The sequence below is a fragment of the Anguilla anguilla genome, chromosome 2 (assembly GCF_013347855.1).
Source record: "Anguilla anguilla isolate fAngAng1 chromosome 2, fAngAng1.pri, whole genome shotgun sequence".
Lineage (NCBI taxonomy): Eukaryota > Metazoa > Chordata > Actinopteri > Anguilliformes > Anguillidae > Anguilla > Anguilla anguilla.
In genome coordinates, this window is record NC_049202.1 from 69,316,467 (window position 1) to 69,337,138 (window position 20,672).

Consider the following 20,672-nt stretch of genomic DNA (forward strand, 5'->3'; position numbering starts at 1 on the left):
TTCACTCAACCATTTAATATGGTGTAGCCGTCAACACGCAGGCGTTTCAGGCTTTTTTCACTTGGTGGTCAGCTGCAAAAACAAAGAGAGATTTCAAACCGCAATAAAGCCTTCTCTGGTCCTGGTTCTGCTTTTTGGCCTTGTGTAGGTGCTGGTGGTCAGTTGAATCCTTTGTGAACCCAAGTCCTGACCTACTTCCAAAGACTGCAGACATTTCCATGAGAATAGCGAGCTGTGAATGAGTGGGGGCCAAAGCCCAGCGCAGCAGCAAGATACGTCAGGAGTAGGGTGACAGTTATGGCACAGAGGTCTGTTGGGAAAACAGATATTTAATTTGGTTTCTGCACTGTTCCATGTAATTTGTCTCTGCGAGCTACTGTACTTGTAGTTTCTCTCATCTATTGCCAGCAAAGTCCTCCACAAATGTAAACTGCCAACATGCAGTCCTTATCTTATGGGGATTTTTTTTTTTTTTTTTAAATATGGGAATGATTATAGAAATCCTTCGTGTTCTGTTGTAAATTTTATAGATCTCCTGTATTATTATGGATAAAAACCGACCATGCTGAAAAAAAAAGAAAAAATAAATAAATAAATATATATATATGTGTGTGTGTGTGTGTGTGTGTGTGTGTGTGTGTGTGCGCGCGCGCGTGTGCGCGTGCGTCCTGCTGGTAAATCTTTACCGAAACCTTTAACTTTTATAATGACAATGGTAACAATAAGCATACATATTTGGTTTGCCTAGTACCTCACGCTAAAGGGATAAAAGCTTTCAATTTTAACATTGAAATTGTTTGTATTATACACAATTGTTTAGGATTCGATTGTACAGTTGACTGGACTATGATGTGCATTAATTCCCATGAACTGGCATTGCACGGAATTGTTCATCCGCAGGCGCAAGGCTCGCAGTCTCGGTTGAGAGCTGGACGGGATGATAGGTTGCCAGACCGCCGTTGTCAGGGAAACGAAAAGGCGGAGCTAACGTGTGTATCTTTTTTTAGAGAGGAGAGAGTTTGTTTGTTAGTTGATATCACGTGACCAGCAGCTGGGGCACGGGGGCCACTTCCTGTTTTATTTCGGCTTAGAAGCAAGCAGCCGTTGTCAGTTTCAACAAAATGGCTGCGTGAGCGCCGTCAATGAGAAATCACTGAAAGCTCTGTATGGTGATTACTACAGCTTGCTAATAGCGAATTATTTTTATTTTCACGGAGATCTGGGTCAGTCTTTCCTCTCCAAGAATTGGATATCTCAAGAAATTCCTTTCTTGGATTTAAATTGCATTTTTGCAAACTGGATAGCTCGCTAGGCGCAGGTTTTAGCTAGCTTGCTAGCTAAAGCATTTATTTTGCACTTTAACATAACAACCATCGTCTTCGATGTGAAGTCGCCAGAAAAAAAACTTGTAACTGCCTGTTTCGTTTTTTCCCCAAATTGTAGTTAGTGAATAGTTCGCTAGCTATAAGTACTGACATAGCTGACTAGCTAGCTAGCTAGTTAGGTAGCTAAGTTAGCTAGCTAGTAGAGCTAGCTAGCAAAGTATGTGCTCCTGCTTTTGCTAGCTGGCTAGCTAGCTTGCTAGCAAGCTAACAGACAAACAATTATTGACATCATTTTCCTCTAGCAGCGCTTTAATTTTGAAGTTCTGTTATGTTCTTGGATTGCTAATTTGAAAACAATTCCTGCTCGTGGAGCAAGTGTATGCTTAATTTTTATTCCAGATAGCAAACTCGCTACTAAACAAAGGCTGCTTAAGTAATATTTTTGCGATTGTTCGCTAAGCTGGTTAGGCACTTACTGCGACTGCTCGCCTGATTTGTCATTAGTTACGGGTACATTTCAGAAAAGATAAGGGAGAAGATGTTCTGCTTTTGTTTCTTCGTGCAACAATCTTTATTTTGAAACCTGCCAAAGCCCAACTTGTGATTATTAAGGTAAGAAAATGTGTTCATTACCATTCGCTAGTTATGTTGAATGCTGAAATTACCATTTTGGTCGTTTTAGACTAGAGCATGCAGGGTTATAACCTGGACTGCCAGGACCGGTCATTTGTTGATAACTAACGTTAGTATGGTAGCCAGCTCTGCTGTTGGGTACCGTTGCGGGTTATGGGCGACATCAGCTCGGTAAGTTAACGTTTGCTTGCGATGTTGCGATTTGTTGCTGGCTCCCTTTTAGTGATGGCAGTTATTTAATGTTAGCTCGCTAACCAGTTATTTGGGTTGCTTCATAATGTTACCATATGAATCGTCGGCGAATTTAAATTCTTTTTTTTTTAACCAGCTAATCGTACCGGCTACTGTGGATTGCATTTAGAAAACGGTAGCGCAACTCTATTTCCTCCGTCGGTTTTTTAAGCATTGCAAGTTACTAGGTTGGCAGCTAACGCTCCTTATCTTCGCTTGCTGACGTTGAAAATTTCGAACATTTATTTACTAGTAATCTGTGCGGTTTTATTATTATTACTCCGGCATTGGATGTTTTATTATTTTTATTCATTGATATAGGTCATGCATGTTCAACAATTTAGAGAATAAACCGTCTAACGAGATAACTGCAGTTACTGCACCGATAAAATCGAATATTATGCGATATACGCCATTGAGGGCTGAAACGGTATTTGCAAAAACAAATAATTCAGTTTTTAACGTATCACATCTGATTCACATTTGACCTTATTCTCAGAATAGAATAATACAAACATTGATTTGTATTTGTTTAAGCATTTTAGATATTTTAGCGGTACATCGAACGAGAAACGCATTAGAATTTTTTTGTGTCCTTCTATGCAGTGTAACTTTGATAACCTTTGAGAGAGCAATATGAAATGACTTGTAGAAAATGCAATGGATATTATCAATTATGGTGTATTCAGATTTTCTTATGGGATGGACTCGTTTAAGTGTAACTGGATTTAACCTTCTGAACAAAATAAACAATTTATGGATTTAAAAAATTGTACACGTAGTCGGTTAGCGTTGAATAAAGAACGTAACGTTTGCTGTTCAACGCAAGCAAGAATGCCCGCAAGAAGTGCTTTCCAGCCAAGAAGCTGTCCTACCAGTATTTAAAAATGTACATTTCTTATTAAAATACTCGAAAACAAGCAATGATTTTATCTATGCGTGCGTCATGCCGAGCTAAGTAAATATGAGCAAACGCAACAGAAATGTGACGGATACCGCATACTATATGGAAATTTTAATTTAAGTCTTGTTGGCTTCTTGGTATTATGCTATCGGTGCGAGCTCTGAAGGTTTGACCCCTTTCTTTTACATGGCTCAAATCAATGAGTTGGATTACCGGAAAAATAAAAAAGACCACGCTTTTTTTAACAAGGTAGTAATAATTTTATTACTGATTCCACAGCCAGCGATGAAACGATTCGACCTTCCACCACTACGTTCCAGAATATCTAAAGCATACGCGCATTTACTGTTGGCTGCAAGTACACAGATAGGGCACTCTGGTACACCGTCTTGGTATATCCTAGCAGTACTCGGAAGCAGATGATGTGTGGACGAGTATAGTAGTGTGTGTGTGGCGCGCGCGCGTGCGTGTGTGTGTCAGTCAAGGAATCCGCCAATAAACAATTGACTTGAGTTTTCTGACTGGTATGTTTCCCAATAAAAATGTAATGTGTTTTGTGATACATCCGTCTTCTGATTAAGAACCACATATTAAGAGTATATCATACATCATACACTGTAGTCAGTTTCCTGTGTTTGTACCTTGCATGCTTTTGTATTATGGCAATATATGTATCTGCATTTCGTTCTTAATTTCCTGTTGTTATCATCTTTGCATATGCCTTATCTCCGGGAGAAATTGCAGCTGTTGTGTAAAGGAGCGATAAGGACATGCCTTGGTTTCCGATGCTGTGAAAGTCGCACGAGGGTTTTGATTCCGCCGCTGACTTGCATTGCATTCGCGATGCGTCCTGTCCCCAGGCACGGGGCTGCAGCTTTGATATCTTTCCTGCGTGTCTTAATTGAAGAGCATCATTTTCTCCTTCAATTTCTTTCCCCTTATTTGACATCTCTGTCACCACGGCATTAACTCTGTCGTCAGTCACCAGTGGGCCAGTGAAATGTGTGGAGCTATGGCTGAGAATGCTGACATGCTTACTGGGGAGTGTGACATTAATGTTGGGCTGGGGGGGGGGGGCATGCTTGGTTAATGTGCTGCAGTGGTTAATCAGGCAGGGTTCCCCCACCCCCCCCCCCCCCCCCACCTCCCCTCCACAGCGGAGTGGCCCAGCTGCCAAGCCCTTAGCTTTCTCTGCAGGGTCAAGGGGCCTCTGTCAGCACCCAAGCCTGTTAAGGGGGGGGGTCTCTGCATTCACTGAAATTGAATGGGGGGGGAGGGGGGGGAAGCCACTTGGCCTCCTGATTATCATACTGTTCTGTTCGTCATGTGTCTGCAGTTACCGGTGAAGGCCACCCCAACTCAGACCCTCACATCAGAAGTTATCTTTGAGGTTTGGTGGCCATTCTTGTCCTGATTGGATGCTGGCCGCAGGGGTCACAGCTTGTCGTGGTGTACTTAACCCGTACGCCATGTAGTCAGGAGAATGGTGGCTGGTGGCTTGCACTGTTCAGAATTATTTGTTTGTACGAAGTTGTAATTGGTGTTTAAAAAAATAAAAAAATGCAAATATGTTGCAGTCACTCATGCAGTATCATTTCGGTCAGGCCCCCCCCCCCCTTTTTTTGTTCTCACCGTTACTTTTTTTTTAAAGTACCAGGTCTGAAGTATGTGCTGTTTGTGACATATGCTTTCAGAGCATAGATGATTCTGTGAATCCGATCCTGGCACAGACAAAACACGAAGGACAGCAGCGTGCAGATTTCAATGACTTCTGCTGGATTTGCCCTGTAGCAATGCCTGTTATTGTGGCATTCTCAGGGATAATACACTTAGTGTGATAAATGATATAAGGGTATTTCAAGAGTGAAATGAAAATGGTGTCAAGAGTGTACTTTGCCCGAGACCGCATGCTGTTCTTTATTGATGCCTCTTTTAATAGGGTTGTATTATCGTTACACATCTGAGCTTTGTAAAAAAATCTTACCTTTGAAATATGTTCTTTTAGTGAGTGCTTCTCCTATGACAGGCAGCTGTAGCCTGCTGTTGGTGCCGTGGGACTGAAACAAATTGCATAAATAAATAAATTGCTGCGGTTTGTAGAGGGAGTAGTGACACAAATGCATGGATTAAAAACAAATGATTACTTTCTTTGATACAACATGTATGTATAATTGATCTTTTTTTTTTGGGCTGGGGGGGGGGGGTGTGCACAACGCGAGTGCACGTTGTGCAGGCTTGCTCCCTGATGTAAGAGCCTGAAATCAGGAAGTCGGAGGCTGTCTGGCCCATGTGAGCAGCAGGGCAGGATTTTGGGGGGGTGTGTGGGGGGAGCGAGCGCGGAGGCTCTGTGTACCTTGGCGTGGGTCCAGGGGAATGTCCGGCAGCAGGGTGGGGGCCGGCCTCCCCCCCCCTGCCAGTTAATTGAGGAGAGCTGAGGAGAGCGGCCCTGCCGCAGGAAGAGAAAGCCGCCCCGCTCGCTGCTTTCTGCACGAACGGAAACAAACCAGACGGGACTCGGATCGAGAACCACAGACTGAAAAATCTGGCCTCGTTTTGATTTGCGGTTCTGTCGCGTTTCCTCTCGCAAAGCGTCTCCTGCCCCACAGCCAAGGTTCCAGCGAATCAGACAAGATTGAGCGCTGCTACCTGTTCAAAAGGGCACCATCGTACATTCTGACTAATCCTAATTCCTGTTTAAAGTTGCCAGTGTTATAGACTGTTTACCTTTTGGTCTGTTATGAAATTAACCTAATCAAATACGTTCTGGTTTGCTGGACTAGTGAAAAGGATTTCCTCTTGAAAGTTTACTGCCCTAGGTGTTAATTGAACACTGCCACCTGTGTAGCCCACACTGCTCGAGTTTTTAACGCTCCACTTGCGCAAGTTGTTTCATTCTGACGGCATTCCTACACAAATGGAGCAGCGTGGTTTTGTGGTCAGGCTGAAGTGGCAGGCTTCCCTGTTCTTCCACACTGGTCCAGAAATGCTAGTGGAAGAGTAGGCTACTACTGCGAGCCAGGGTAGTTCTGCCTGGAAAAACAGATGGAACGGCTGCCATTACAGCCGCATCTTTGCACTTAACACTCTTAAGATGGCGCAATCCAAGTGCGGCTCGTGACTTCAATAAATTCGCGTTCGGAATCTTTTGTGCCAGAACCAAACAAGCTGCCATTTCTTTGGCTGCTCGCGTGCTCTCTGCTCGAGCTTATTGCTGCAGGTGGCCACGGAGGCGTGGCTGTGGTTAGGCTGGAGATGTGTTTGCCTTGCATCTCCTGGGGGAGGGCTTTTGGTTTTTTTTCCCCCAGGAGATTTCAGGTGGTGTAATTAAAGAGTTTGGGTTTGACTGTCGTAGTGGCCGCGAACACCCTCTGGAGATCGAGGTCTACATAGCAGAACCTGGCGCTCCCGGTGACTTCTTTCTTGTTCTCCGGGGAAAAGCACCATCAGGTGTCTGGGTGCACAGGATACTGTAGACCACTAACCAGCCCAGACAATTAATGATTTCTAGGTGAATTATGATTGGATGAATTCAATTTCCATTTGGAACTCTGGTCGACCACGGGGGAAGAAGGATGGGACCAGTCATCAGGAAAATGACCCAAGATGCTGTCCGTCCTCTTCGATTTCTGTCTCTTGTCGGAGTGCAGACCTGCTGCATTCAGGACTTTTCAGTGCTATGTGGAACAGTTAGGCTGGGTGTATGTTTGCAGTAATTACACGCTTTGCTGTTAACACATCCCTTTATGATGCTGGCTCTGTCGCTCTCAGGACCGCGTGCATGTAATTTAGACCTCATTGAAGCGGTCGTATGTCTTTGTAGCCCGAGGTGTTTCAGCTTCGAAGACCACACAGGTTGCCTTGATTACAGTGCAGTTTGTGTTGCATTGATTGGCTGTTTCTGCTCTTAGGGGTGTCCTTATGGACCTTTGCTTAAAATTGCTCTCTTCAGACACACGGTGTGAGAATTCTGGATGTCATGCAAGGTTCACCTACAACAATTAGCTCATTTATGATGGCCACAGTGGTCTCAGCCAGTTTATACTCTGTAACCACCTCGTTCATGCCTAGCTTAATATAAGTGAATGCTATTATTATTATAATAATAATTGTGCCTGTTGGTGCAGAAGACATGCTAGGCAAACTTGGAGGACTCGTTAGATGCAGAGTATGATCCCATATGTTCATAAGGTCTGAAGCGGGGAGAGGAAGAATGCTTCATTTTGAGAATAAATATCACCTGTACAAATGTGTGCACGGTGCACATTGAATAGCAAACGGGGCTCTGTTATCAGTAAAAGTGAACTGCAGATGTTTGGGTGAATCAATTCTTGAAGAATTTAAGTCAAAATGCACAACACACAGTTTTTTGAAGAGCGCCGTGTGAGATTTTTTATTTTTTAAATTTTATTTTAAAGTTAAAATAGTTTTAGAGATGTGTAAAACGGGTTGTTGTGTCATTGTTCCCCACTTACGTATAAGAATAAATATTTTAAAGAACAACTAATGGGTTGTTCTCAGAGAACAAATCATTTTGTTTAACATAGCCTATATACATTGGAGCTTGAAAATGTTTTGGTGACCCCTGCCTTTTTTTGGTTGAATGTGTATGGAGCAGCTAAGGCTATGGACACAGTTAGGTGGTTTAGCACTTCTGTATCCTTGGAAACGTCCTGATTGTCCAGTTCAGCTCTGACAAGGTGGCCGTGCTGTTTCCTGTGTGGCGATGACATCATGGACCTGCCCTGCGTGTGCGTTGTTTTTGTACATGTTCCACACGCATTGCGGTCCCATTTCGCTGATCTCTCTTTGGTGGAGCTCGGTGGAAATGCAGTAATCTTTTTAAGCACAGCGCAAGGGGCCTTTCACTCTCCTCTACAGAGTCAATAGTGTTGACTACGCACTGGACCGCCACATTTCTTATTGTGTTACCCTGCCTTTCTTGCCTTCTTATTCTGCCCCTCCTTTTGTGAAGTGCAAGAATGAAATGGATGAGAACGGCGGCCCCTCAGCTCAACGCCGCCGTGGTCCGTAGAGCCCTTTTGAGGAGCCGTGCGCCTCCTGTTAGAGTGAAGCTGCTCTCCTCCCTGCTTGTGAGCTGTTCTCTGGGCCTCTCTCAGTGACCGAGTCATTTCACACGTCCTACTCGTGCCCTATCGGCGCTGCCAGTGGAAGACCGGCCGGTGATGTCATTTTGTAGTCCCGGAACTGCATCCGTTCTTGGCATTCGAGATGCGCACTTAAACGTGCCGAAATGTGCCAAGCGCTAGGAGAAATCCACCCGGAGAAATCGGTTTGCGTCGTTGGTGGTTTATGAAGCGTGAATGTAGCCCCTGTGCACATGGATGTACGAGCGCACGTATGTAACGTTAATGAGGTCTTGTGTGCAGAATGGTGATTTCAGTTAAAGTCGTCGGCGAGAAATCGGGGTTTGCGTTTCCGGGTTTTCCGTTCCTTGACGTTTTTTTACTGACGAGGGCTGCGTTGGCTGCTGCTATGTGTGCCCGTCAGCCAATAAGAACGGCCCGGCCTGGAGACCCAACCCCTTGGCGGCCAGGTGTACTTCCTGCGTCCTCGCATGTAGCCACAAGGCATGTATGGGGTGGGTGGACAGTTGCGATGGCCGGGCTTGAAAAGGCAATAATTAAGAAATGAGGAGTTGGTGTTAGAGCTGTAACCACAGCTGGACAGGCTCAACAGGGCCTGCAGTGATTGAGTTGAGTCTCCATTAAGGAAGTGAAAAACCCGCTGGATCATTCCTAATCCGGTCCAGGGTGCTTTCGCCGCTGGCTGTGTTGCTTTGGGTTGATCGAGCATGTGCACGTAGGCCCTGTGTACAGCGCCAGGCGGGAGCGGCAAACAGAGGATGCGAGCGTGGCTCCGGCAGGGCCGTGATTGGCTGTACGGGAGCACTCGTGTCACACAGGTGGCTAACGGCTAGGCCGCGCCCGCCGCGGGGGGGTCCTGCCTTGTAGGATGATGTCATTGGCGGTGGCAGCAGTGGGAGTGCAGATGGCCCTCTGCTTGTTTTGTGTGTGTGTGTGTGTTGATGTTGTTTGTTTATAAGGCTCAGTAATGATGCGGTAGTCTCTGGGTCACAGTAACCCGTCATGGTTAAGTTTCCATTCCGAGCCCCGGCGGCGTGATTCCTGGAAGAGGGCGATAAGTGACTGAAGTGTGTCGTTTTACACGGGGCTGGCTTTGCTTTGCGCGGTGTAGATAAAGCTCATTGGACAGTAAGCAAACCCTGCGGTCTCAGGTTTTTCTTTCTGCGGTGGAGTAAGCCGTCGTTGGAGCGGAGTTTAACAGGGAGGGGGCCGCCCCCCCCCCCCCCCCCCCCCCCCGGCGTCCTCGGCATCACCAGGCCCGGTTCAGCGCTGAGCGGGCGTGGCGGTCTGTCGGAGAGGGGCACGCGGCGGCGTGTCGGCCCGTTGGTTCGGACCGCTCGTTCCGTTTCGCGGGTGTGTCCCGGGCGAGGCCGCAGGTCGGTTAGCTGGCGTGTAAAAGTGCCGGGGCAGCGGCGGGTTTCTGAAGCGGCAGGACGGCTGGCGGGGGGCTGGGGTGAGGGGGGGGGGGGGGGGGTTAGCGTTAGAGCCCCCCCCCTCGGGGCCGCCGCGCTCAGTTTGTCTTACAGCGCTGGCATTTCTGGCCCCGTGCCCAGAACGTCTGGTTCTGCACACAGGGCCCTCGCTGTGCCCCGCCCCTGCTTCCTCTCGCCCCCCCCACCCCCCCAGCTCACCCCGCCTCGCCTCGCCCCCCCAGCCCCCCAGCCCCCAGCCCCCCCCGCCCTCTCCACGAAGGTGCCCCTAAACACTCCCACGCAGCAGGATGGATGGATGGAGGGATGGAGGGATGAAATAAACAGCCTTGCTTCTCCTCTCCCGCGCTCTGCCTGTTGCGGGTTTATTCCCTTGCCTGGATCCTGCCCTGTTTCCCCCGCCGCAGACGATGGCGCGTCTTTGTTCTTGCCGTTTGTCGGCAGCACCAGACTCCGCCGGCTGCAGCGGCTGCCGTATTTTAATTGGTGCTGCTGTGACTGTCACCGTTGTGCTTTTTGTTTTAGTGTTTTTTTTTGCTTTTGTTTTGGGGAGCTCTGGGGCTCGGCTGCTGCCGTCCCGATGGCCTCTCCCCTCTCCTCTCTCTCTCCCCTCTCTCCTCTGACCCCTCTCTCCCCTCTCCCCCTCCTCTCTCTCCCCTCTCCCCCCCCCTCTCACCGTGGTACCAGAGGCCCGCAGCTGCTTTTTATGCCAGGTCTTCGTGCATGTTTGAAAGTTCAGTCCTCCGCACAGTATAGTGTGTGTTCAGGTCAAAGTGTGCGTGTGCGTGCATGCACATACGTGTGTGAGAGGTCTTTGTGTGTATGTGCATCGGGGCATATTTGCAAGTGAGTACGTGCTCATGTGTATGTACACTATATGACCAAAAGTATCTGGGGCTGTTTTTCATGGTTTTGGCTTGGCCCCTTATTTCCAGTGATGGCAAATCTTAATGCTACGGCATATGATCACATTCTGGATGGTTCTGTACTTCATCAATAGTTTGGGGAAGGCCCTGTTTCAGCACGACTGTGCCCCTGGGCACACAGCGAGGTCCATATAGAGATGGTTTTGTCCAGAACAGTGTGGAAGGACTCGACCGGCCTGCCCAGTGCCCTGACCTCAACCCCATCCAGTACCTTTGGTGTCAGTTGGAGAGCCATCTGGGAGCCAGGCCTAATCGCCCAATCAGTACCCAGCTCGCTAATGCTCTTCTGGCTGAATGGAATTAAATCCCTGCAGCAAACCCAACACCCTAGTATGACGCCTTCCCAGAAGAGTGGGGGTTGTTATCCCGATCTTTGGATAGCAGAAAAGGGTGGACCAACACTATATGAATGCCCATAATTTCAGATGAGATGTTGCATGTCAGTTGTATGTCTGTATACTTTTGGCCATGTACAGTATGTGTGTGCGCGCGTGCGTGATGTGTGTGTATGTGCGCGTATGTGTGTGTAGCTGTACATGTGAGAGCGTGCGTGATGTGTGTGTATGTGTGCGTATGTGTGTGTAGCTGTAATGTGAGAGCGTGCATGTGCGTGATGTGTGTATGTGTGCGTATTTGTGTAGCTGTACATGTGAGAGCGTGTGCGTAATGTGTGTGTATGTATGTGTGTGTAGCTGTACATGTGAGAGCGTGCGTGTGCGTATGTGTGTGTATGTGTGCGTATGTGTGTAGCTGTACATGTGAGAGCGTGCGTGTGCGTATGTGTGTGTATGTGTGCGTATGTGTGTAGCTGTACATGTGAGAGCGTGTGTGTGCGTGATGTGTGCGTATGTGTGTGTAGCTGTACATGTGAGAGCGTGTGTGTGCGTGTGTGTGTGCAGCTGTACATGTGAGAGCGTGTGTGTGCGTGATGTGTGTGTATGCATGCGTATGTGCGTGTAGCTGTACATGTGTGCGCGTGCGTGAGAGAGAGGAATGGACACAGCTGTGGGCGCAGCTGTGAGGCCTTGTAACGCTGCAGTCCCGTCTGCACGGTGCAGAGCCCCCCCCCACACTTGTGGCGTGCGTGCCGGGACGTCCCCCCTGCTCTTTCGGATGCCCTCTCCGCCCCCGCCCTTGGTCCGGCCTCCTGTAAGAGTCATTTGGGAATGTGAGAGGAAGGGAAGAGGGCATGCCCCGTGCCCTCGTTACCCCCCTGCCTCCTGGCCTGTGCCCTCATGCCCCCCCTGCCTCCTGGCCTGTGCCCCCGTGCCCCCCCTGCCACATGCCCCATGCCCGCGTGCCCCCCTGCCCCATGCTTCCTCCATGCGTGCCGCGCCCCGTTCTGCTCGCAGGCGAAGGGTTGAGGGCTGCGTTGTCTGACGTCTCTGAGATTTCAAGTCCGTTCATTCGCTATGAAGCTGAGTGACGGCCAGCTACTGGGCAGCTGAGCGAACAGCCAAAGTCGCCCGAAAAATGTCGCCCACGGTTTATCTTTTCCCGGGCATCGCCCATCAACAGCCAATCAGAGTTTCCAGCGTCCTATTATTCTCCAGCCACGAGAATACCTTTCTGTGAATAAACCTTTCTGTGAATAATTGCGCTGCCTGGTTTACTCTGTGCAGAAAAAAGGAGGAAAAGCTTATAATTGTGGTATAGCAGTCAAACCCAGTATCGTACCAGCAGTGCAGGGTCAAGCACCTAAAATTGATGCTTAGTCTGCACTTGTGACTGCCGTTGGTATGGATGGTAAGGTATTCGAGTTATATTATTGTGCGAATAAAACGATACAACAATCGCACGAGCCAGATAAATGCTAATTTTAGCTATGGTAGCCTATAACAATACAACCTTAAATAGTAATCTATTACGTATGTCTCTGCTATCATTTGTGTTGCTGTTTTTTCTCTTCATCAGAAATATTTGTAGCTGAATTAGAGGACACCACAGGATGCTCTTCCCTGCCCTCAGTATAGTTCACTCGAGCGACCCGTTCCACCCAGTTGCTGGCTGTGCGAACGCGGGATTCGGTAGTTTCAGCAGCGCCGACGTCGGGCCCGATCTCACATTGACACCCGCTCGCCTCCTTTCCGCCATTTTTTGTTTGTTTGGGCTTTTTCTGCATTCATTGGACAGAACAGTGTAGAGAGACAGGAAGAACAGGGGAGGAGAGAGAGGCAGGTCTCGCGGTCGGACTCGAACCGCCGCCGTCGCGGCTCGCAACGAGCATGCGGACAGCGCTCTACAGGCTGCGCCACCGGACACCCCTTCCTTTCCGCCCTTTTAATTCCACTCCCGTACGGGCGGCAGCCCTGGGCCCCGCCCGCCCGCCCGCCCGCCCGCCCGGCCGGCCGGCTGACTGGCAGCTTGTCTCCGGACACGAGGAGAAGATCTCCTTTCGGTCCCGGCTCGCCCCCGTCCTCCTGCCCTCCCCGGGTCCTGTCGCCAGGGCGACGGGCCGAGGGTGATGGATGGGCTTCTGAAGCGGCTCCTGTTCGTGCGCTGATAAATGACACAAATCCGTCCTTGGCCCGATACGAAAACGGCATCGTCTTAATCAGCGGGACGGTCCCGCTCACCACCCCCCCCCCCTCCGCTGGGCGAGCGGGGGAAGAGAGGGCTAATCTGAGAGGGCCCCTTTTTAACGCCCGCGCCCGCAGTAAAAACGGATATACTGCAGCGAACGCCGGCGCGTTGATTGCGGCTGCAGCCGCGGCGCGGAGGACATCGTCGACTCGCCGCAGTAAATCGACGCGAGAGGAAAAAGGAACGAACGCGCGGGCGCTCGACAGGCCGTAAATTGGCGTACAAATCAAGCGGGGGAGCCGCCGTGGTTCCGCAGAGCCGCCCTACGCCGAGCCGGAGGCCTGGAGATAGGAGCGGCTATTTATAGCGGGGGGGATGTCAGCCCCCCGATCTTTGGAAAATTCCAGCGCACAAAGGGTTGGGGATATTTTTAAAGCTGTACTGTCCTTTCCACGGAACGCATGGGGGGGGGGGGGGGGGGATTTGGAGCACTCCTTCATGCCGCCTCCCTCCCCCTTTTTCCAAAAACTCCCCCGGGGTGGGGTGGGCGGGCGGGCTGGCCGGCCGGCTGCCCGCGAGGCGGTCGGCGCGCTGTGATTGGCTGTGGGATTAAGGGGCGGCCTATGGGAAGGATGTGGCGCGATGTGCAGGGTGGCCAAGATGAGAATAGAGTCGGTAACGGGCAGATCTGACCCCCCCCCCCCCCCCATCTGCTCCAGCCTCGTCCCCGAGACTGTCTGTCATGATCCGCCCGTCTCTCTGAGTGGCATCACCTCCCCCCCCCCAGCAAACAGCAATACCAGCAAATGAGTTTTCAGATTGGCTTTTGGCAGGCCGGACCCCCCCCCCCCCCCGGCTGAGCCCGTGCATCTCCCCCGCGTCAGCTGCTCCCTTTGTGACCCTGCCGAGGGGGACGAGCGCCCCGGGAGGGAATGTGGGTCCAGCGGAGATCAGAGATGAGCTCCTTCCATTGGCTGGGGACACGGCACAATGGGCCATTGTCCTGGGCGGGCGAGAGGCTGTCTGTTTAGAGCGAGGTGAACAATGGAGAGCTGTGCCTGCTCGGGAGGCTCGTGCGTACGACCGCAGAGACGGGCGTCCTTCAGAGAGCAGGGGGTCCGCTGCACCCCGCACCCCGCACCCCGCACCCCGCACCCCGCACCCCGCACCCCCGCACTCCGCACTGTTACCGTGATGCAGACCATGCCTTTCCTCAGCCGCGCTTATGCAGTGTTATGCTTATCCAGGGGATAGAGTCACAGCGGGTTTATTGAACATGCTGTTATGTACTTTTCAGCCAGAGAAGGTCTTGCGCTCTTTCCTTGACCCCTCCGTGTCCTGCGCGATTCGGCCTAATTGGATGAAGGTGCGGCTTATTTAGACGTGTGAATGCGATGGCGTGTCTCTGTGTGTGCGGCGGTGCGCGCTGACCTTGGCGCAGGAGGCGCCGTGCGCCCAGGGCCCCTGGCTGCGGACCCGCCCGCCGTGCCGCGCGCTAACGAGGGCGAGCGCTAACGGGGAGAGCGCTAACGGGGGAGAGCGCTAACGGGGGCTGAGCGCTAACGGGGGCTGAGCGCTAACGGGGGCGAGCGCTAACGGGGGAGAGCGCTAACGGGGGAGAGCGCTAACGGGGGAGAGCGCTAACGGGGACGAGCGCTAACGGGGGAGAGCGCTAACGGGGAGAGCGCTAACGGGGGAGAGCGCTAACGGGGGCTGAGCGCTAACGGGGGCTGAGCGCTAACGGGGGCGAGCGCTAACGGGGGAGAGCGCTAACGGGGGAGAGCGCTAACGGGGGAGAGCGCTAACGGGGACGAGCGCTAACGGGGGAGAGCGCTAACGGGGGAGAGCGCTAACGGGGACGAGCGCTAACGGGGGAGAGCGCTAACGGGGGAGAGCGCTAACGGGGGAGAGCGCTAACGGGGGCTGAGCGCTAACGGGGGAGAGCGCTAACGGGGGAGAGCGCTAACGGGGGAGAGCGCTAACGGGGACGAGCGCTAACGGGGGAGAGCGCTAACGGGGGCTGAGCGCTAACGGGGGCGAGCGCTAACGGGGGCTGAGCGCTAACGGGGGCTGAGCGCTAACGGGGGAGAGCGCTAACGGGGGAGAGCGCTAACGGGGACGAGCGCTAACGGGGGAGAGCGCTAACGGGGACGAGCGCTAACGGGGGAGAGCGCTAACGGGGGCTGAGCGCTAACGGGGGAGAGCGCTAACGGGGACGAGCGCTAACGGGGGAGAGCGCTAACGGGGGAGAGCGCTAACGGGGACGAGCGCTAACGGGGGAGAGCGCTAACGGGGGAGAGCGCTAACGGGGAGAGCGCTAACGGGGACGAGCGCTAACGAGGGCGAGCGCTAACGGGGGCTGAGCGCTAACGAGGGAGAGCGCTAACGGGGGCTGAGCGCTAACGAGGGAGAGCAGCTGAATGTCGGGCGCTCAGACAGCCTCCATCTGCTGTTGTCAACAGGTCACCGCGCTCTCTCTCTATCTCCTGCTCGCTCTCTCTCTCCTCCCCATCTCCCTCTCCCTCTCTCTCCCCCTCCATCTCCCTCTTGCTCTCTCTCCCCCTCTCCATCTCCCTCTCGCTCTCTCTCCCCCTCTCCATCTCCCTCTCGCTCTCTCTCCCCCTCTCCATCTCCCTCTCGCTCTCTCTCCCCCTCTCCATCTCTCCCTCTCTCTTCTCCTCTCCATCTCCCTCTCCCTCTCTCTCCCCCTTTCCATCTCCCTCTCCCTCTCTCTCCCCCTCTCCATCTCCCTCTCGCTCTCTCTCCCCCTCTCCATCTCCCTCTCGCTCCCCCTCTCCATCTCCCTCTCGCTCTCTCTCTCCTCCCCATCTCCCTCTCGCTCTCTCTCCCCCTCTCCATCTCTCTCCCCCTCTCCATCTCCCTCTCGCTCTCTGTCCCCCTCTCCATCTCCCTCTCCCTCTCTCCCCCTCTCTATCTCCTGCTCTCTCTCTCCTCCCCATCTCCCTCTCACTGTCTCCTCCCCATCTCCCTCTCCCTCTCTCCCCCTCTCTATCTCCTGCTCGCTCTCTCTCTCCTCCCCATCTCCCGCTCACTCTCCTCTCCATCTCCCTCTCGCTGTCTGTCTCCCTCTCTCCATCTCAATCTCCCTCTCGTTCGCCCTCTCTCCCCCCTCTTGTCTCCCTGATTCCCCAGTGAAGATATTTAGCCTGATCTTACTCTTAATTTTTTCAGAAGTCGTCAATGGTTTTGTCGAAACGGCGTAAAGCTGTATTCCCCTGAAACCTATTATCGTTTTTATTGCTATTATTTTAGTTTTTTCTGGCATTGGGCTGCACGCGCTCTCAAAAATGTTTTTCGGCTGAAGGACCGGATGGACCCCACGGACCGGAATTGTGGAATAAATAATGTCGCTTGTTTCCTCATAAGCGGCTGTACAAGCGGTACTGGAGTAAATTGGCTCAATTTCGTCGCGCCTCTCACTGAGGGGTGTTTCTCAGTGGGTCGATCGCTGACGGCTTCGGTGTCGGGTGGGAAGGCGTGTCCTGGCCCCTCCCACCGCCAGGCGGGGCGCGGTTAGGGGGCGGCCTCCCCCACTCCCGTTTCCTCAGAGCTCCCCGATGGTTTACGGGAAAGGAGGCCTCCCCCGCCGGAGCTGCCAAGAGAAACAGCGTTTTTGGGGGGGAAGGCTTCCTCTGCCCCGGAGCCTTCTGAGCCCTGCTGAGCACTCTTTAAAGTGTGGGTCTGAGGCGGTGTGTGGGTCTGAGGCGGTGTGTGGGTCTGAGGGGGTGTGGGTCTGAGGCGGTGTGTGTCTGAGGCGGTGTGTGGGTCTGAGGCAGTGTGGGTCTGAGGGGGTGTGTGTCTGAGGCGGTGTGTGGGTCTGAGGCAGTGTGGGTCTGAGGGGGTGTGTGGGTCTGAGGGGGTGTGTGTCTGAGGCGGTGTGTGGGTCTGAGGCAGTGTGGGTCTGAGGGGGTGTGTGTGTCTGAGGCGGTGTGTGTGTCTGAGGGGGTGTGTGGGTCTGAGGGGGTGTGTGGGTCTGAGGCAGTGTGGGTCTGAGGGGGTGTGTGTGTCTGAGGCGGTGTGTGTGTCTGAGGGGGTGTGTGGGTCTGAGGGGGTGTGTGTGTCTGAGGCGGGGTGTGTGTCTGAAGGGGTGTGTGTCTGAGGCGGGGTGTGTGTCTGAGGCGGTGTGTGTGTCTGAGGGGATGTGTGTGTCTGAGGCGGTGTGTGGGTCTGAGGGGATGTGTGTGTCTGAGGCGGTGTGTGTGTCTGAGGGGATGTGTGTGTCTGAGGCGGTGTGTGTGTCTGAGGGGATGTGTGTGTCTGAGGCGGTGTGTGTGTCTGAGGGGATGTGTGTGTCTGAGGTGGTGTGTGGGTCTGAGGGGATGTGTGTGTCTGAGGCGGTGTGTGTGTCTGAGGGGATGTGTGTGTCTGAGGCGGTGTGTGGGTCTGAGGCGGTGCTGGTGACGGGCCTGTGCTCCACAGCCCGTACGCTGAGCAGTGCAGAGCTGCGTTAGCCTTAGCGCACGCGCGCTTGTGTCTGAGGCGGGGCTGGGTCTCTGTGGAAGGCTTTGGAGGTGTGACATCACTTCGGCCTCAGGCTGACCCAGACGTGCACGTACACACGCGCTCACTCCCGTACTTACGCATGCGCGTTAAAGCTTTTTTTCCTTTTTATTTCCAGTCGAGAGAAGCAAGCAACACAAGAAGAGAATCATTTGATGGAAGAAAAGAAAAAGAAAAAGCAAGAAGAGAAGAAAAAGAAGGACAGTGCTCAGAAAAAGGTGGGTAAACCTGACCTCCTCCCCCCTGCATTTACCCAACCATATCCCCGCTCCCTGCTGCACCTCCCCAACCTTATCCCCGCTCCCTGCTGCACCTCCCCAACCTTATCCCCGCTCCCTGCTGCACCTCCCCAACCTTATCCCCGCTCCCTGCTGCACCTCCCCAACCATATCCCCGCTCCCTGCTGCACCTCCCCAACCATATCCCCGCTCCCTGCTGCACCTCCCTAACCTTATCCCCACTCCCTGCTGCACCTCCCTAACCTTATCCCCACTCCCTGCTGCACCTCCCCAACCATATCCCCACTCCCTGCTGCAGCTCCCCAACCATATCCCCACTCCCTGCTGCACCTCCCTAACCTTATCCCCACTCCCTGCTGCACCTCCCCAACCATATCCCCACTCCCCGCTGCACCTCCCCAACCATATCCCCACTCCCCGCTGCACCTCCCCAACCATATCCCCACTCCCTGCTGCACCTCCCCAACCATATCCCCACTCCCTGCTGTACCTCCCCAACCATACCCGCACTCCCCGCTGCACCTCCCCACTCCCCAGCCATATCCCCACTCCCCATCCACACCCCCACTCCCTGCCGCACCTCCCTAACCTTATCCCCTCTCCCTTCTGCACCTCCCCAACCATATCCCCACTCCCTGCTGCACCTCCCCAACCATATCCCCACTCCCTTCTGCACCTCCCCAACCATATCTCCACTCCCTGCTGCACCTCCCCAACCATATCCCCACTCCCTGCCGCACCTCCCCAACCATACCCCCACTCCCTGCCGCACCTCCCCAACCATATGCCCACTCCCTGCCGCACCTCCCCAACCATATCCCCACTGCCTGCTGCACCTCCCCAACCATATCCCCACTCCCTGCTGCAGCTCCCCAACCATATCCCCTCTCCCTGCTGCACCTCCCCAACCATATCCCCACTCCCTGCTGCACCTCCCTAACCTTATCCCTGCTCCCTGCCGCACCTCCCTAACCTTATCCCTGCTCCCTGCCGCACCTCCCTAACCTTATCCCCACTACCTGCTGCACCTCCCTAACCTTATCCCTGCTCCCTGCCGCACCTCCCTAACCTTATCCCTGCTCCCTGCCGCACCTCCCTAACCTTATCCCCACTACCTGCTGCACCTCCCCAACCATATCCCCTCTCCCTGCTGCACCTCCCTAACCTTATCCCCTCTCCCTGCCGCACCTCCCCAACCATATCCCCGCTCCCTGCTGCACCTCCCTAACCATATCCCCTCTCCCTGCCGCAGTGCAGCCATACCCCCTCTCTGTCAGTGCAGGCCAGTGCTGTGCTATATGCTGCTGTCCAGGTGAGGACACTGCTGACTGCTTGCTGGGGATCGCCTGGGGAGTGATTAAATTATCCAGTGGATTAGTCTCTGAGCCCATCTAACTGCCTTGTGTTTATATTTTATTAGTGGCAGATTAGTGGTCGAACAGGAGAGAGATGCCAGCCCGTAGTCATTGGCTTATGCCCCCTTCTTCCCCATTTATGCTGAGCCAGTGTGTTCTTATGCACACTCCTGCCCGGCTGGCTGTTGGGTCAGAGCTCTTACCTGCAGGAACCTTCTCCGCTCATTGTAGGGTTGCAGCCCTGGCTGTGTTTGAGGCTTTGTGCCGCGTGCCTGGTCTTGGCCCAGAAGCTGCACTGTCTGGAGCGGTTCTTCCACACGGCAGAATTACTGTGCACACTATGGATTCAGTTTGAGTCCCGATCTGTGTGTGGAGCAGCTCTATCACACTGCAGCATTAGTGTGCACACTGGATTCAGTTTGAGTCCAGATCTGTGTGTGGAGCAGCTCTTTCTCACTGCAGCATTAGTGTGCACACTATGGATTCAGTTTGAGTCCCGATCTGTGTGTGGAGCAGCTCTTTCTCACTGCAGCATTAGTGTGCACACTATGGATTCAGTTTGAGTCCCGATCTGTGTGTGGAGCAGCTCTTTCTCACTGCAGCATTAGTGTGCACACTATGGATTCAGTTTGAGTCCAGATCTGTGTGTGGAGCAGCTCTTTCTCACTGCAGCATTAGTGTGCACACTATGGATTCAGTTTGAGTCCAGATCTGTGTGTGGAGCAGCTCTTTCACACTGCAGCATTAGGGTGCGCACTATGGATTCAGTTTGAGTCCAGATCTGTGTGTGGAGCAGCTCTTTCACACTGCAGCATTAGTGTGCACACTATGGATTCAGTTTGAGTCCAGATCTGTGTGTGGAGCAGCTCTTTCACACTGCAGCATTAGTGCACACACTATGGATTCAGTTTGAGTCCAGATCTGTGTGTGGAGCAGCTCTTTCACACTGCAGCATTAGTGCACACACTATGGATTCAGTTTGAGTCCAGATCTGTGTGTGGAGCGGCTCTTTCACACTGCAGCATTAGGGTGCGCACTATGGATTCAGTTTGAGTCCAGATCTGTGTGTGGAGCAGCTCTTTCACACTGCAGCATTAGTGCACACACTATGGATTCAGTTTGAGTCCAGATCTGTGTGTGGAGCGGCTCTTTCACACTGCAGCATTAGTGCACACACTATGGATTCAGTTTGAGTCCAGATCTGTGTGTGGAGCAGCTCTGTCACACTGCAGCATTAGTTTGCACACTATGGATTCAGTTTGAGTCCCGATCTGTGTGTGGAGCAGCTCTTTCACACTGCAGCATTAGTGTGCACACTATGGATTCAGTTTGAGTCCAGATCTGTGTGTGGAGAAGCTCTTTCACACTGCAGAATTAGAGCGCACATATGAATTCAGTTTGAGTCCAGATCTGTGTGTGGAGCAGCTCTTTCACACTGCAGAATTAGTGCGCACACTGGATTCAGTTTGAGTCCAGATCT

The 20,672-nt window shown here is 52.7% G+C and overlaps 1 protein-coding gene across 4 annotated transcripts in view; it reads left to right on the forward strand.

Moving 5' to 3' along the window:
• Window positions 1-1,068: 1,068 nt before the first annotated feature.
• tnrc6c2 (trinucleotide repeat containing adaptor 6C2) overlaps window positions 1,069-20,672 on the forward strand; it is a 72,450-nt gene continuing 52,846 nt past the window's right edge. For all 4 annotated transcript variants that reach the window (XM_035405089.1, XM_035405090.1, XM_035405091.1 and 1 more), the window contains exons 1-2: window positions 1,069-1,937; window positions 17,717-17,816. In XM_035405089.1, coding sequence (XP_035260980.1) covers window positions 17,754-17,816 — 63 coding nt within the window. In that variant the 5' untranslated portion in view covers window positions 1,069-1,937; window positions 17,717-17,753. The remainder of the gene's footprint in view (window positions 1,938-17,716; window positions 17,817-20,672) is intronic.